General features: G+C 54.4%; 1 protein-coding gene across 9 annotated transcripts in view; it reads left to right on the top strand.

Annotated features, from left to right (window-relative positions):
- Nucleotides 1–12,552, top strand: part of SLC43A2 (solute carrier family 43 member 2) — a 43,404-nt gene extending 30,852 nt beyond the window's left edge. For 5 of the 9 annotated variants that reach the window (XM_036340984.1, XM_036340981.1, XM_036340983.1 and 2 more), the window contains 9 exons: nt 144–236; nt 1,611–1,744; nt 1,827–2,029; nt 2,524–2,670; nt 5,213–5,351; nt 6,681–6,810; nt 8,688–8,761; nt 9,973–10,096; nt 10,594–12,552. In XM_036340984.1, coding sequence (XP_036196877.1) covers nt 144–236; nt 1,611–1,744; nt 1,827–2,029; nt 2,524–2,670; nt 5,213–5,351; nt 6,681–6,810; nt 8,688–8,761; nt 9,973–10,096; nt 10,594–10,755 — 1,206 coding nt within the window. In that variant the 3' untranslated portion in view covers nt 10,756–12,552. Of the gene's footprint in view, nt 1–143; nt 237–1,610; nt 1,745–1,826; nt 2,030–2,523; nt 2,671–5,212; nt 5,352–6,680; nt 6,811–7,291; nt 7,433–8,687; nt 8,762–9,972; nt 10,097–10,593 lie in introns of those variants that run through there. The other 4 variants (XM_036340985.1, XM_036340987.1, XM_036340986.1 and 1 more) reach the window with 4 other exon arrangements.
- Nucleotides 12,553–17,484: the final 4,932 nt, after the last annotated feature.

The raw sequence follows: 17,484 nt of genomic DNA, 5'->3' as shown, positions 1-17,484 counted from the left end.
TTCCATTCCCAGTAATTACCTGTGAATTAAGGGAGGAGAGCAGATAAGAACAAGGGCCTCATGAGCCTTGATCCTCTCTTCCCCTCCTTCACCCATCCTTTGCCCCTCTCTCAGCTGAAGTTGCCCTTGCTCTTGTCTTACAGCTGCCCAACATGTTTGGTGACCTTCGGTCCACGTTTATTGCCTTGATGATTGGATCCTATGCCTCCTCAGCAGTCACCTTCCCAGGAATCAAGGTGAGGGTGTGGCCAGCTGGTTTCCAGCACACTTATTTTGTGCTAGTGTCTGAACAGAGGCTTCTCTCAAGGCTCCTCAGCCCGCTCTGAAGAGGGAAATACTTGTGGGTGTGGGAGGCTGGCCCCCCACCACCACCCACACTGGGAGGATGCACCTGGGCACCATGGGAGTCAGAAAAGAAACGCACTTGGCCTGGGGGATGGAAAATTACCACAGACTGCCTTTGCATTGCTGGGCTAGGGTGCAGAAAGGGGATGGGTGAGTTTGTCCCCGATCCTGAGTCCAGCTCCAGTCTCCCCACCCCCAGGTCTGTTGTTGTTGGGCTGTTACTTGCCATTAGCCAGCGCGCTGCTCTGGCCAAGTTGGTTCAGCTGTTTCCCTCCCAGGCAGGATTCTGAGCCCATGGGAGTCACACAGGGTCAGGATGAAGCCGACACCTCCCAGTCCATCAGCCCCAGTTCCTACTCCAGATCCTGTTGCTCCTACCAGGGCTTCAGAAGGGGCTTCTCCCTGCTCTGGCACCAGCACCCAGTAAAATCCCCTGTCCTGGGTGTGTGGGGCCATCAGTGAGAAGAGGTCACAGGTGTGGACTGGTGTCCTGGGAATCAAAGTGCATGGAGAGCCTCGGGCCAGGCATCCTGTGGCTTTTAGGGAGTCTCACTCCCGAGTGCAGAGAAGCCTGCATGTGCCTCGTCCTCCCGTCTCCGTGCTGAGCTGCTGCTGGTCCCTGCCCAGGGGAGCTGGCAGCTTCTGCCAGGACTCTGGGGACTCTGGTCCTGGAAATAACTTGCAGTCATGACAGTTACAGCTAACATGCTGTGCTCAGCAGGCTTCCCCTGCCACTCTGAGGGTCACACCTGCCTGACCCCACCACAATACCATAAGGACACGTGCCAGTCTTGCACCCACTTCTCAGAGGAGGAAAGTGAGACAGCCACCTGTTCATTCCTCGGGTATTTTTCACAACTGTCATGTGTACACTTCGAGGTGCTGGAGAAACACCCGTGGACAAGGCTAACAGGCCCCTGTTCTCAGGGGCTAAACTAACAGTGGACGAGGAAATGAATTGAGACATCAGTATTCTCAGCCAGGGCTGCTCACTGAGAGCCGGTGACATGACAGTGATGGGGGCGGGGGTGTCAGGGGAGGCCTCTCCTAGGAAGTGACACCTGGTCCCAGGTGGAGGCACGGGGGTTAATGACATGCCAGGGTGAGTTGGGGTACTTAGGCTGCAGTATCTGATGACCAGTCACCCAGGTTGACTGGGCTGTGCCCCTCACGCAGCTCGGCACCGATGATCCTGCCCTCTACCCACCTGGCTTCCTGTGCTAACTCCGCCCCTGCCCCCGCCCCCGCCCCGTTGTGCCTTTCAGGTCATCTACGACTTTGGTGTCTCCTTCATCATCATCCTCGTGGTCTGGGCCGGCTGCTCCGGGCTGGTTTTCCTCAACTGCTTCTTTAACTGGCCTCTGGAGCCCTTCCCAGGGCCAGAGGACATGGACTACTCGTAAGTAGATGTGCTGTCTGTCCCCAGCCCCACCCCAGTTTGGCCCCGGGCGGCACTGACAGACACTTTCTGTGGCCTCCAGGGTGAAGATCAAGTTCAGTTGGCTGGGCTTTGACCACAAGATCACAGGGAAGCAGTTCTACAAGCAGGTGACCACAGTGGGGCGCCGCCTCAGCGTGGGCAGCTCCATGCGGAGCAACAAGGAGCAGGCGGCACTGCAGGAGGGCCACAAGCTCTGCCTGTCCACCGTCGACCTGGAGGTGAAGTGCAAGCCAGATGCCGCAGGTACCCGCCCGGGGCCCTCGCCTTCCTGACACGTCGGCAGGGCACCCGCACTCACACCCGCACTCACACTCACACCCACACCCCCAGCCCAGGAAGGGGCGGCCAGTCCGGATCTGGAAGCCCTGGCCCCAGAGGCCCAACCGGCTGAGGACTTTGTGGGTCTCATCTCACTTAATTCCCACTTCACCCCAGAAGGGCAGGCAGCACCATCCACCCTGGTGTACGGATGAGCAAATATCGGTCACTACTTCATTTCATTCATATACTCAGAGAGGGTGAGGGATGCAGCCAGCTTGCTTTACACAGCTAGGTGGCCCCACTCTAGTTCCCCCACCTTTAACCTCACCGGCCCATCCTCGCATCCGGCCTGGAATGATTTGGTCAGAAAATCGGTCTCCCCTCCCCACACGGGGCCCCTGAATGACAGGTGGACTGTGGGCCATGGAGATCTGGGCCCCGGTTATCCCTGAACCCCTGTGGCCTTCTCCCCACAGCGGCCCCCTCCTTCATGCAAAGCATATTCAGCCCCATCCTGCTGCTCAGCCTCGTCACCATGTGCGTCACGCAGCTGCGGCTCATCTTCTACATGGGCGCCATGAACAGCATCCTCAAGTTCCTGGTCAGCGGTGACCAGGACAAAGGTAGGTGGCCCTGGACCTCGGTGCACAGCCCCATAAGAGGGCCCCGCCCCAACTGGTGGTCACTCCTGCCACCTGAGGTTGAGCCCACTGCCCGGCCAGCTGGACGGGATCAGGCCGGGCCGGGAAATGACAGCGCCCGAGTGACCCCTTGCTGGTCAGAGCCATTTCATCGCAGTCCCATTAGAGATTCCCGGTTTAGGAGGGAGGGAGGGAGGACTAGGATAACTGTGTGTATCTGGGGTGTGAGGTGTGTGTGTTCATCGCCTGAGGAGCTGGTTGACGTGTCTGTGAATGAAAACATTACTGGGAACTGAGTACCTGAGAACCTGATGAAAGACAGCCAAGCCAACCCAATGCCAAGAATCCCCTGGGAAACCGCAGTGTTGGGGTGTGGAGCACGTGTTGGGGTGGCAAGTGGGGCTCAGGGCGGCTCGGCTGGAGCCTGGGGCACTGGGGCCCGCAATGGGATCAGCGCCCTGGGCTGGCAGCGGGGCCAGTGGAGCTTCCTCACATGTGTGCTCCAGTCCAGACTTGCTCAGGCTGGTAAACAAAACTGATAACCCACACACTCCTTTCCCAAAACAGCACAGAAGGTCCTTAGCGGATTAGAGGTTTTGGTGCTACAAAGAAAGTCAGTACCTCCGCAGGGCTGAGCTGAGTCAGCTTTAGTCATCCCTGAGCGGGACAAACACATTTGGTAAATGCTTTTTTTATTGGCAACATCATGGGTGTGCAACTTTTTGTTAGTTTAATTGTTTTTCCCTAGGGATTGTAAGGAATCAAACACAAATACGGTTTGTAAAAGGGACGAGAAACCCAGCCTGCACAATGGGAAAGATGACGAAGGCACCCGATAACACTGCTTCCACTGTGCCCATGGGCATCCGTGGAGAAGCAGTCACGTGCCCTTGCACAATGTCATGATGAATGCTGACATAGGAAAGGCCCTGTTTTTTACAGGAAAAATGACTGATTTAGCTTTGTTGAGTCCAGTGACGTTTCCCCAGATTCCTACCACAGGAGCGGTTTTATTATGTAACACTCGTTAAAATCTGTGGACTGAACTTCAGGGAAAGCTGATCTGTTATGTCTCAACACCCTCTCTGTAACTCTCAGGCCCAGGGCGGTGGAGACCCCAGCATGTACAGAGCAGGGTCCTCAGTGGCCCTTAGAAGGCAAATCTGCCTGCTGCTGAGTCAAATCTCTGAGAAATCCTTCGCTGCTCAAGAGGAATTCTTTTCCAACTGTTTCCCACATTCAAAAAGTCAGTTTCAAGAAGTAGAGGAAGTTGGGCCAGGAAATTCTATCTGCAGCTGACAGGGCATTGGTTTTCCCCATCCTGCTCCTATGAGCTGTTGTGCATGACACCCACAGCCCGGACTGTGCCCAGAGGGGTGGCTTCAGGGTCAGGGAGCCGCTGGGGGGGACAGGAGGCCAGCTCTGGCTGTCTGGGGGAGACCCGTGGTGTCGGATGCTTTGCTGGGGGTTGGGATGCATTGTTTGACTTCTCTTGCCCTCGGAGCACAACTGTGACAGAGCAGTGTTCCCAAAGGGCCACACCACAGTGAGTTCTGCCCAGTCTTTTGCACCCACACTACTTCCCCATCATGGTCCTCGGGAAGCCACAGGCCTGATTCACCAGCCACCCCCTCCCCCCACCCCCCCACCTGCGACTGGGCTCCAGCTGCACATGACTGAGGCCCCAGCAAACAGTAAAAGGTCAGCAGGCGCCCGCGCTGACCCCCTCCCGCCTCCTCTCCTAGAAGCCTGGCTCCAGCTCAGCCACCCATGGGTGCTCTGAGAGTCAGGTCTAGGTGGGAAATGACATGTATGCCGGGCCCAGAGCTAGCCAGCCTCCATGTAACAACCATTTCCCTGTAACAACCTTCGAGATTTCGGCTGCTAACTTTGCTCCTTTCTGCCTTTTCACTTTGCTTTCTTGATGCAGTGATGGCCGCTGGTAAGCAGGGGGGACTGTCGGGGAGCATTGCAACGTCCCCTCCCAGCCAGCCTCTGTTCAATGGAGAGGTGCATTGCCTTGAATTCCAAACATCCCTCTCGGGCAGAGCTGTGGGTGGGGTGGGGTAGCCAACTTTCAGTTTCCATATGCCCCCCCAAAATCCCATCTTGATTTTAAGCTCTTTGAGGATGGAAGCCCTCACATCGGATCCCCTGTGAGTGACGCCTTCCTGGTCTGTTTCTAAGGCAGAGAAGTAATGGCCAGTTTTACACAAGCCTCCGGCCCAGGCTTTGGTCATTTTGTGGTTGCCACCTCAGAGACTTCCTGGAGCGCCTGGGGAAGCCATTGTGACACACTGGATTTCACTAGCTGTTTCTGGGAAGCAAGCAGGGATTTGGAGAAGAGAATAGGGTGCCTACCCTCGTGCCAGCTCTGATCTCAGAGGTTAAGGTCTCGGCTCCCCTCAAGATCCACAGTGACACAAGGGCGTCTGGGGATGACCTGTGGGGTCTCAGACTTGGTCCGGTGCCTGCGCCCGGCCTCTGTCAGGAGCCCCCATGACGCAGCCTTCTTCCTCCCCAGTTAGCCTCTACACCTCCATTTTCGGTGTGCTCCAGCTGCTCTGCCTGCTCACGGCCCCCATCATTGGCTACATCATGGACTGGAGGATGAAGGAATGTGAAGATGCCGCTGAGGAGCCTGAGGAGAAAGACGCCAACCAGTGCGTAGGCAGGACCTGTGCCTGGCTCTCAGCCCCAGAGAAAGAAGCCCCCCAAGTCACATGTTAGGCAGGGACAGGTGGGGGGGGGTAGCAAGCAGGAGAGGCGAGAGAGGTGCCCGAGGCTACGCTCCCAAGGGCTTTAAGACACTGGCTTACTCAGCTCAGCACACTGTCAGGTCTGTGGCTTCTTTGTGGTAGGCTGCAGTGTGGGGAGCACTGAGTTAGATGAAAGAAGAGGAGAAATGAGAGGAAGGTGAGTGTGCAGCCACACCATTCTGCTTTTAGGACCACACTCCGATGCTTAGCATGAGAAGCACAATGGGCGAATGACCTTGAATCAGTGCTGCCTCGCCAACAGGGCTCACTCCATGGCCAGAGCAGTAAGTCGCCGTAACTGTAATAGTGTTAATAGACTTGCTCATGATCATGAGCCTTAAACGAGGCACCGGAGCCCTACTTTACGCAAGGGTTGGGCTCCGAGATCAGAGGATGAGTTAAGTGCTGTCTTCTGGGACTCCACCTTAGTGTAATAAGCTATTGTGTATTGTGTCAGGCCCTGTGCCAAGCACTTGGTGCACAATCTCAGTTAAGCCTCAAGCACCTCGATGAGGTGTGTCCTGGTGTGAAACCCGTTTTACAGATGGGGGAACTGAAGCTCGGAGTTTGAATAACTTGTCTGAGGTCGCACAGTGAGGAGGCGGTGGGCCGGAGACTCCGTACACACCCCCCAGCACTTGGCATGCATTCTTGGAGTTACGCAGTTGTCCATGGGCATCTGTGGGTGGTGAGACTAGAACCAGTACTAGTGAGTCCACAGGAAGTAATTATAGAGAACGCTTTGTTATCTAGGTCAGGTCCCACCGCCAAGAGGTTCTTTGTGCCCATTCCGGTTCCATCTGCTGCATATTTGTTTCTATTTCACTACCTCCTGCTCGCCCAAGGGGAAATTCACTCACTCCCTTATTTGATTTGTTACCTGCTTTGTCATGAGCCCCCGCAGGATTTGGGTGAAGTTGAAGCCAATAATGAAGCGAGGCTTTGCCTCGTCCTAACTTGGGCACACTCTGCTCCTTCCCTCCTCGCCATCGGAGCTCAGTCCTCACTAAAGCCGTGCAGTGTGTGGTTATACCTTTTTATATCTAACCTGTCCCCTGAGATTCATGCTCAGCGCTTAGTCAAGAGGGTGCGGTGGGAGTGTCCCTAGTGTGGGTGGTCTCTGAGTCTGGAGCTGTCTGCAAGCTGTGACTCCTGGGGCCTGCCTTGTGGGGAGCTCACCCTCCTCCAGGGAGCCTGTCACCCTCCTCCAGTGTGTGCTCGGTGTCTCTGCAGGGGCGAGAAGAAGAAGAAGAGGGACCGGCAGATCCAGAAGGTCACCAACGCCATGCGGGCCTTTGCCTTCACAAACGTGCTGCTTGTGGGCTTTGGGGTGACGTGTCTCATTCCCAACCTGCCTCTACAGGTGGGTGTGGGGACAGGGAGATAAGGGTACAGTGAGACTAAAAAGTGCGAGACTATAAGGGAACAAAGAGAATGGTGGCTTTTCATTCACTTAATTCAACCAACCAACCAACCAGCCTCCTGCTGTTTATACCAAGAGCCTCTTACCCACCAGGCTTGTGCTCAATGCTAGGACTGAGCTGACACGGGTGTTGCCTTTCACAAAAGACTCTTCTCTATGAAGGTGTATCATTCCTCTTGGTCTTTTGTGCATCTGCAAACCACAAATACTCCACCATTTTTCAGAACTGTGCTGGGTAGTTGTGTGGCCACTTAGTTTGAGTTGCTCAAACAGCTGAAATCTGAGGTCCAAAGAGGCCTGACTAATCTGGTGTTATGGAAACATCTGTCCATCAGATACAAGAGTGCCCACAAGGTCTAGACGTTGTCGAGAGTGGAAAAAGATTGGCATCTGGGTTCAAAAGCTTAATTTCGTTCCACAGATTTCTGATGCTTTTGAAAACCTAACATTTGGCAGAGATTACCACCCGTCTGACTCTACCCTTAGGTCCATGAAAGTGTACTGGCCCCAACCCCCAAGATTATGAACTTTGAAGGGATTTGAGTGATGGCATTGCTCCCAGGTGGGTGTAGCCCGAGGTCGGATGTTATCTTGAGCCAGGTCCAAGATGAAAGCAAGAGTCCCTTCCTTTTTACAAGTGGCCACGTGTTGAGGAACATTGAATACCAGGTGTGCACCACCCATGGGTACTATCGCGTGACTATGCCGACACCGGCGAGTGCAGATCAGAGTAAACCATTGGAAACTTGCACCAGTTCCAGGTGGGAGTGTTGTTCCCTCCCTGACGCCCTTCTGGCCTCCTGGTGGCTGCCCTCCCTGCAACACCGACAGACCCTGACCACCTTGTCCAGCTGAGGGGCAGTGCTTAGTGGGGGACTTCATTTTTTTTGAGTTCTCATTGAAAGAGAAGTTATGAAAAAGCAACAAGGCAGTTGAAGTGGAAAGGGGGAGCCCGCCCAAGTATGTGCCTGCACATCCGGGCACAGCCCTCTTTCAGCAGGAGTAGCCCCTGCCCCCTCCACCGCCCACATTCCAGGGACAGGTCCTGGCTGCTGGGGAGGAGGGCAGGGCTTTGTCTGAAGAGCAAGCAAAGGGTCCTGGTGGCCAAGTGGACAAATCTTGTGCCTCTGCATCATCAGCAGGGGCTTCCCAGAACTCGCAAGGCCTGCCAGCAGCAGCCTCTTCCACAGCAGAGCTCTCCTAGGCATGGTAGGGCCTGAGTGACCCGGCAGGGAGACCTCAGCACAGTCCTTGGTCAGCAGTAGCAGGAGATCCAATCATGACCCGTGACCTCCTGCTTAGTGCTACTGAGACGTATTTCACAACACACCCTTGGTGGGGCCGCGGCGGGGTGGGGGGAGCCCTGACTTCTAGCATTTGCCAGTTTCCTTGGTGTAACTGCTCTCATCGTGGCTGATTTTTCAATCAATATGATATCACCAGTTGTGGAGTTGGAAAGAGAATCACAGTAACCCACCATTGTGTGCCATTTCCTTCCACCATACAAAAACCTTTAGGACATAGATCGTAGTAACACATAGTAAAATAATTGGGAAGTGATACGTTTTGAGTATTCATTACCTTTGTTTTTAATATAATTTGTTTAATTGTAAATTTATAAAATGTCAGTTTCCATAATGACTGTGTTTAACAACTGCCTTGAAGAATTCCTGGAAACTCAGGGATTGGCCCTCAGAGCTGGTATGGCCGACTCTAGGTGCCGGTGCCCCCATTGCTCAGGGCCCCGGGGACTGGGGCAGGGGCACAGGTGAGGGCCCACGCGGCCTTCTGCTCACTCTCTGTTCTCCCTCCCTCAGATCCTCTCCTTCATCCTGCACACAGTTGTGCGTGGATTCATCCACTCTTCCATTGGGGGCCTGTACGCCGCCGTGTAAGTCCTGGGGCCTGTGGGTGGCCGGGTGACAAAGGGTGAGGGAGTGACTTATGGGAGGTTTGCGGTGGGACTAAGGTCCTGAGGGGGGCAGCCTGCCCTTTCAGGGTTCATTTTCTGGCATCAGGGACAGGTCCCGGGGCTTTGTTGGGTGTGTCGGGAAGGCCAGACCTGGCGGGAGGTGGGTCAGTGGGCAGACAGTTGGATGCCCGCAAGCCTTGGCATTTAACACGAAGTCAGTTCTCAGCCAGCCAGTACCTCTGTGCAGCTCATGGTGCCTCGGGGGCCACTGCTCCACCGAGTTTTGGCTGCCTTTGGTTGCTCATGGGAAGGCCAGGGGTGGGTTCCGGCTGCCCCAAGCTCAATGTTGACGTTCAAATGACCCCCAGCAGGAGCAGGGACATGGATAACTGAGCCCAGAACATACCAGACAGTTCTCACCCAGAATCTCACAGGGCCTGCCTCTACCCACGGCCTTCTCAGGGTGTAGCTGCAGTGAAACCTGCCTCTTCTCCCAAGAGGCCACCCATGCATCAGGAGCCACAGCGTCCTTCCGCCTTGGGCCGGGGCTAGTTTCAAAAATTGGAACCTACACACCATCCACTGTCTCTCTCTGACCGAAGTCAGATTGTTCCCCACTCGGAGCCCCTTCTCACCACTGGGGCCCCAAAGCCTGATGTTTTCTAAGATCTTGCTAGAACTCTCTCCCCCTCCCAACAGCATTGCACGGGGGTCATACCAGGTCTGCATGTCCCCCACCCACCCAGGCCTGGAGGAAGTTGCGGCTGCCTTGGCAGGATCTGAGGCAGTCGCTGAAAGCTCTGATGCCGCGTTTCCGTGATTACACAATGTCCTCTGGATGAGGGCACAGCAGAGCCAGCCCAGCCTCCGTCCTGCTCCCTGGGCCTGTTTCCCAAGCTCCCGCTGGCACCACACTTTCCACTCAGCTCAGCCAGGCACCCACAGGCCCAGGGCACACCTGAGCAGGGTGGGGTCCTCCCTGGAGTCTGGGGCCTTAGGTTGGTGCAAAAGAGAATTGCACTTTGCACAACTGCTCAGCAGAAAGGAATCTGCAGGCAGGTGCCCGCTGTTCTCGGAGGCTGTTCCTGCCTCTTGTCTGGCACCAGCGCACCTGGGCCAGGCTGAGGCCAGGAGCATCTGGAAAGCCTGGGAGCGGACTTTCCGGTGACAGGTTGTCTGTTGCCCTGCAGGTACCCCTCCACCCAGTTCGGCAGCCTCACAGGACTGCAGTCTCTGGTCAGTGCACTCTTCGCTCTCCTGCAGCAGCCCCTGTTCCTGGCCATGATGGGTCCCCTCCAAGGAGACCCTCTGTGGGTAAGAAGGGCCAGGGGGCAGTGGGTTACAGGCATCTGCCCCCTCTGCTGGGTGGGAGCTGAGAGGCATTGCTCGGGGGCTTCCAGAGCCCCAAAGACAAGAAGTTTGGGAACTTTGGTTAAGATCGAATCAGAGTCCTCTTGTGACTGGCGGCTGGGCGGGAGGAGAAAAGTGCCCTTTCTGGACCCGATTTTGAGATAAAGAGAGTCTAGTTGCTGTCCCTGCCCCACCCCCTGGAGATTCAGATGAGTAGGTCTGAGGTCAGGGCTGGGGGTGGGAGGAGGCAGAGGGCAGGCCCGGAGGGAATTCTGGTACTGGAATGTGGCCCTCCAGCCTCTTGAACATTCCAGTTTGTTTTTCCTCTCCTGTCCTGTGACTTTCTCCCTTTCCCAAACCTGAGTGTGAGGAAGGGTCCAGAATTGGACTCTGCAAAAGACCACAGCCCCCACCTGGTCCCCTGCCCCACGTGACGGCAACTTTCATCCCTGCCGCCCCAGGTGAACGTGGGGCTGCTGGTCATGAGCCTGCTGGGGTTCTGCCTCCCCCTCTACCTCATCTGCTACCGGCGCCAGCTGGAGAGGCAGCTGCAGCAGAAGAGGGAAGATGACAAGCTTTTCCTCAAGCTCAACGGCTCCTCCAACCAGGAGGCTTTCGTGTAGGGCCCACCACCTCAGAACTGTGGCCTCCTGCCCTTGCTTCAGTGACTCACCGGTGTCCTCCTCCCCATCCCAGAGGACCACGCACCCCCAGGAGCCTCTCCTCCACCGTGCCGGAGTCCGTGCGCCCTCCCGGGGCCCTGGGCCTGCCTTGGAGCTCTGCTGTGGAAGGACGGGAGGGCCTGAGCGTGGGGTTTTCCTGCTGCTGGAAGAGGGCTGCCCTGGGCTTTGCTCTGCCACCTTTGAGGGGCCCTGATACCTGCAGGAGGAGCCAGGAGGACCCCTGACAGTCAGGCTCTCTCCCTCCAGTATCTGGATTCTGCCTCTTGCCAAAGCAGAGGGACCTGCCACTCACTGCCTACCACCTGCCTCTCGGCTGCATGCCCGCCCGCCCCGCCCGCCCCGCCTGCCTGAGGACAAAGGCCTGTGCTGTCTGCACCCCCCCTCGCGGGCCCCTCATCTCCACCCCTGGTCCGTCCGGCTGAGGCTGCCTGAGGAAGGAAGGACCCGCTTCCTGTTGTTGGTGCTAACTCCTTTGTGATTCCAGCCCCCTGTGGCCAGGCCGTGGCCTGTCCTCCCGTGTGAGGCCTGTGGAGAAGCCCCCTGCCTGAACGCCTGGGGAGGGATGGGGGGCCACACTGGGCTCAGGAGCCAGGGACAAAGGACCTCGGGATCTAAGTGGAGAGCAAGTTTGTGCTGCCGCCTGTCATCCAGTCTGTGACCTGCAGGGAATCAAAGGGGCACCAACACACAGCTATTGTGGGGTGGAAGTGAGGCTGTGGTTGATAGACCGGAGGGCCAGGCCTGGTGGGAGGCAGATGGCGAGGGGCCTGGGTGTTGGTGTTTGTGGAGGTGTGTACATGTGCTGTGTGTGAGAGAGGTGTGTGGGATGGTAGGGTGTGTGCGCTGGGTATCTGCTGTTATCTGGCTCGTCTGGGAGTTTGTGGGCGGCTGTGGAGCCACCGCGCCCCCTGCTGGCAGACTCCTCCAGGGCCCTGAGCTGTTTACAGGGGAGGCCTCCCTTCCTCTGCCAGGCGGGCCTGATTTACCAATCCACCCACCAGGACTTGCCCCAGAAATGTGTCTGGGACTTCCTGGGAGCACAGAGAGGGGTGGGTGGATTTTTAGGTTTCTAGTTTTTGTTTGTTGTTTTATCAGACTCCTTTTTATAAAGCAATAAATCAGTTTTCCTCCTGTTAGGGTTGCCCTGCTCGCACATCAGTTAAGGGCTACACATGCCTGTTTTGAGCTGGAGGAGGCAAGGCAAGTTTTGCTGCCACTGACCAGCCCCAGTCGTACCCAGTTGCTCACAATCTCTCCGGACGATTGCCAGCTTGGGAGGGGAAGGGCTGGGAAAAGACCCCTCCACCCCCACCTGGACTTGTGCGGACATCTTCGAAGGGGACGACCCCCTCCTCTGCTGCTTCTCCCAGCCAAACAGGCTAATCCTGGCCCCTTTGGTCCCCTGCTCAGCTCTCCTGTCACCGGCCAGCTCTCCTGAGGGTTCCCCCTGAGTTCAGTCCCAGGAGAGCCTCAGACGCAGAGACAGAGGCAGAACATGGTGGGGGGAATGGACAGAGAGCAGGAAGGGGCAGATCCAGGCCCAAATTCGAGGTCTGTGTCAACAGTTAAGCATCTTGAACACGCCTTCCTAGCTGAAGCCACTCAAATATTAACAAAACCAAAAATGTTTGTTTATAACTTGGAGTAGTGAACACAGATGATGTATTACAGAATTGTACACCTGAAACCTACACAATTTTATGAACCAATGTCACCCCAATAAATTCAATTACAAAACATTTGTTTAAAACATATTTTAAACCCTGGCCAGGTAGCTCAGTTGGGTAAAGCATCATCCCCATACACCAAGGTTGGGGGTTCAATCTCTGGTCAGGGCACATACAAGAATCAACCAATGAGTGCATGGGTAGCTGGAACAACAAATTGATATTCCTCCCCCCTCCACCCCCACCTGTACCCCTTTCTCTCGAATCAGTAAATAAATTTTTTAAACGTATGTTTTTAAAAAAGAGAACAAGATCAACATTTTCAAAAACTTTCCTCAGAACACTAGTTATGTGAGGTTTAATGGTTATGCTAAATTTTTTAAAAAGCTTTGTAGTCAAATTTGGTGAATGCTGAGTTCAAGTCAGGCATGTTTCTTTGCAGCAAGCACTTGCAGCACTCTGGCATGCTCATGGACTCTGGCCCTCCAAGAGGGAGGGTGGTATGCTATGCGGGGAGGCGTGGCTTTAACAGTCCAAGAGCCGTCCTCCATGTGTGGCCCAATGGAGCTGCTTGGTGTTTGTTGAACATATAAACTGTAGGTCTTGCCTTTGACGTAGAGGGACTCTGGAGCCTAGATTTTGCTAGGCCCCACCTGGTGATTCTGGTGCCTCCCCAAAGTTTGAAATCCACTGACAGAGGAGTACAGTTTGGGGAAATGTGGATTAGCAAGGGTCCTTCCAGCTGGAAAAACATGAGGTTACAGACAAGACCTGTGCTGTCCCAGGAGCACCCAAAGTAAGGGCTGCTGCCTCTCTCCCACCCACCCACAGGGTGTGGGCACTTTGCGGGAAGAAGGAGGCATTGACAAATGAGTTCAGGGTGCAAATCCGTATAGGGCCAACAGTGCATAGGGATTGGAGGTATGAAATGGGAGCAGGGTACCAGATGGGTTGGCCACCACCTGCACCCGAATCCGCCAGTCATTCTACTCTGACTGTACAGGAGTGATGGGTGATCACAGTGGTCGGCAAACTCATTAGTCAACAGAGCCAAATATCAACAGTACAATGATTGAAATTTCTTTTGAGAGCCAAATTTTTTAATTTAAACTATATAGGTAGGTACATTGTTATTAACTTAATTAGGGTCCTCCTAAGCTGGCCTTTGCTAAAAACGTCCTCAATCTGAGGTACGTTCGCTGAGGTCAACCCCTTCCAACTCTCCCATCCACACTCGTCTTGTACACTTGTTTCTCCCAGGCCGAAAACCGACTTCTGCGCATGGGCCACGAAGTTTCAATCGCGCTGTACGTACGCGCCCGCACGTGGTATTTTGTGGAAGAACCACACTCAAGGGGCCAAAGAGCCGCATGTGGCTCACGAGCCACGATTTGCCCACCACTGGGTTATCATCATTGAATCATGCAAGAGTGAAATGGATCTTATTTCTGTTTCACAGTTTTAAAAAACTGAGGCCCAGGGAGGTGGAGTGATTTGTACAAGATTAGAGCCAGGACTTGCTTATGGGCCTGAACATCATTGGAGTGACCGAACATTCCTCTTGGAGCATAGCCCCAGGGCCACCAGGCTTTGAGAGCTGAGAGGCAAACCCAGGCCCCACTTATTAGAGTCGAGAGAGTCCTCCGAGTGTGGGATGACTTCTACTCAGCAGAGTCACCTTGGCCCTGGAGGCAGATGGGTTCTTGAGGGAGCAATTCTCTGGTCACCCCAAGCCTGAAGTGAAGGTCTCTTCTCCTTGAGAGGAGTGCCCTGGCTGAGAAAAGGACCACGGGCTGGTCAAAGGCAGGGAGCACCAAGGGCCATGGCCCTCCATCTTCCCTTTGTCCTCAAGCTCCTGGTGGGGAGGAGCAGGAAGTGATGCCAGGCCAGTGGCTTCAGTCAGAGTGAGGAAGGGGCGGGGCCAGTCTCAGAAGTATTGTCAGGAACCCCTCTCCTCTCTAGTCCCCTTAGACTCAGGTCAAGCTGTTCCTTTGTTGGCCTCCCCCAGACCTCCTGGCCTCTGTCTGCAGCTCCTGCTGCCTGGACCTGTGCTGGGGAAGGTCCCAACCCTCCTGAAGGCCACAGGGTTGCAGGTGCCTTTCTGCTTTGCTCCATCTCCTTTCCGTTCTTGTATCCAGTATCAACCTGCTCCAAACAACCTCCGCTAAGATCTCTCCTCGTCCTGGCCCTGGGCTTTGTAGTTTGTGGAGGGCCTCACACTTCCCTGGACCCCAAGGGACCTGAAAATGGGACATCCAGTAATCGGGGTACATGTGCAGGACTGCCTCAGACAGCAGCAGAAGCATTCAGCTCAGTGAAGTTTTCAGCGTACTTGCATATCAGCTTGGGAGCAGAATTTGAGCAGATATGCAACTGGAGTGGATGATGGGTGGTGGGGTCAGGCTGTGATGAGAGGAGGGTCAGCTGCAGGCACCCTAGGGTGAGGGGCTCTGCCAGGGAGCTCTGAGAAGTCTCAACAGGATTGAGCTTGGGGACTGTTTCAGCAATAGCGCCCTCTGGAGGGTAATATGAGAAGTTGTCATGGGCTCTTGGGGCAGTGAGGTGCCCTATCGATTCCAATTACCAGGGGCTCAATTCAAGGGTGACAGCCCATTTCCTCCAAAAATAGTTTGTGGGATTATGACGATGAGGAGCCCAGGACCCCCAAAGTCAGGGGGTTGGTTTTTCGTAACCTCCCTGGGGTTTGGGGGCAGGGTGAGCAGACAGGCTCTGTGAGCCCATTTGCCCCTATGTCCTAACTCACCCCAACCCTGGAGTGAGGATGGAGCTGCCCGAATGCCATGAAGGAGAAGCAGCGTCCCCATGGGGTGGCCCGCCGGCGTGGAGCTGCCACCCGTGTTCCTTGGTCTCCAGGCAGCATGTCCCCGGCTCTGAAGTCAATCACTGGGACCCTTGGCAGCTCCCTTCCCCTCCCTTCCCAGAGTGAGACTCCATCTCCCCGTGCGGAGGGGATGAGCAGCGGCTAGATGCCCCACCACACGACATCCGTGACCCTAGGCAAGTCTTGAGCTTCAGTGTCCTTCTCTGTAAAGTGGAGATAATACCTCACTTCGAGGCTCGGTGAACACGGACATAAAGCGTTTGCACATACCTAGCACGTCATAGGCACCTAACGAGGGGCAGCAGTATTTGTATGACCCTGGAAGAGTGCAGATAGCGCAGGAAATGAGGGCACCCCCACTCCTCTACCCCCACCAGTTTAATAGGACACCTACTTTGGGCAGCTCTGGCCAGGACAGACTTGTAGCCAAGACAGGAAGTGGGGTCTGTTTCCCCTGCCCCTGCCCCTCTCAGGAGCCCTCTTTAAGCAAAAAGCCTTAAGAAGTCCCCTTGGGAGAACCAAGATGGCGGCATAGGTTAACGCCGGAGTTTGCTGCTTTGAACAACTACTTCAAAAGTGAAACCAAAAAACGGAAGGGACATCACCCAGAACCACAGGAACGCTGGCTGAGTGGAAGTCCTACAACTAGGAGGAAAGAGAAACGCATACGGACACTCAGAGGAGGCACAGTGCTGAAGTCAAATTCTGAGGTGCGGAGTGCGCGTGAGCGGGCTGGCGGCGGAGGGCGCGGTTGGCGTTTTCAATCAGGAGGGAGTCACAGACTCTGAGCTCCAGATCCGGGCGAGTCTTTAGGGACCCAGACTCAAACGGGAGAAGCGGGACTGTCTGGCTTCGGTCAGAGCGAGTGCAGCTTTCTCTCCGAGGTGTGCAGCGGGTGCTGGGACTCAGAGAGGCAGAGCCCCTGGGGACAGGACTGAGAGCCGCCATAACTGCTCTCTCCAGCCCACCCTGTTGATCCTGTGCGACCCGCCCCGCCCAAGCCCTGCACACAGGCATTTGCTGGATAGCCTCAGGCAAAGGCTAGATTAGCACCTCCCTAGAGGACAGAAGTTCTCTCACTGCTGACACAGCTGATTCTCATAGCCACTTGGCCTGGAGGTCAAACCCTCCCTGGAATTAGCTACAACAATCAAGATTTAACTATAAGACTGCGAACAAAGACCACTAGGGGGTGCACCAAGGAAGCATAACAAAATGCGGAGACAAAGAAACAGGACAAAATTGTCAATGGAAGATATAGAGTTCAGAACCACACTTTTAAGGTCTCTCAAGAACTGTTTAGAAGCCGCTGATAAACTTAATGAGATCTACAAGAAAACTAATGAGACCCTCGATCTTATATTGGGGAACCAACTAGAAATTAAGCATACACGGACTGAAATAACAAATATTATACAGACTCCCGACAGCAGACCAGAGGAGCGCAAGAATCAAGTCAATGATTTGAAATGCGAGGAAGCAAAAAACACCCAACTGGAAAAGCAAAATGAAAAAAGAATCCAAAAATGCGAGGATAGTGTAAGGAGCCTCTGGGACAGCTTCAAGCGTACCAACATCAGAATTATAGGGGTGCCAGAAGATGAGAGAGAGCAAGATATTGAAAACCTATTTGAAGAAATAATGACAGAAAACTTACCCCACCTGGTGAAAGAAATGGACTTACAGGTCCAAGAAGCGCGGAGAACCCCAAACAAAAGGAATCCAAAGAGGACCACACCAAGACACATCATAATAAAAATGCCAAGAGCAAAAGATAAAGAGAGACTCTTAAGAGCAGCAAGAGAAAGAAACTCAGTTACCTACAAGGGAATACCCATACGACTGTCAGCTGATTTCTCAACAGAAACTTTGCAGGCCAGAAGGGAGTGGCAAGAAATATTCAAAGTGATGAATACCAAGAACCTACAACCAAGATTACTTTATCCAGCAAAGCTATCATTCAGAATTGAAGGTCAGATAAAGAGCTTCACAGATAAGGAAAAGCTAAAGGAGTTCATCACCACCAAACCAGGATTATATGAAATGCTGAAAGGTATCCTTTAAGAAGAGGAAGAGGAAGAAAAAGGTAAAGATACAAATTATGAACAACAAATATGCATCTATCAACAAGTGAATCTAAGAATCAAGTGAATAAATAAT

Source organism: Myotis myotis, unplaced genomic scaffold (assembly GCF_014108235.1).
Source record: "Myotis myotis isolate mMyoMyo1 unplaced genomic scaffold, mMyoMyo1.p scaffold_m19_p_17, whole genome shotgun sequence".
In the NCBI taxonomy this organism is placed as follows: Eukaryota; Metazoa; Chordata; class Mammalia; order Chiroptera; family Vespertilionidae; genus Myotis; species Myotis myotis.
This window is presented reverse-complemented; position numbering and strand designations above follow the sequence as displayed.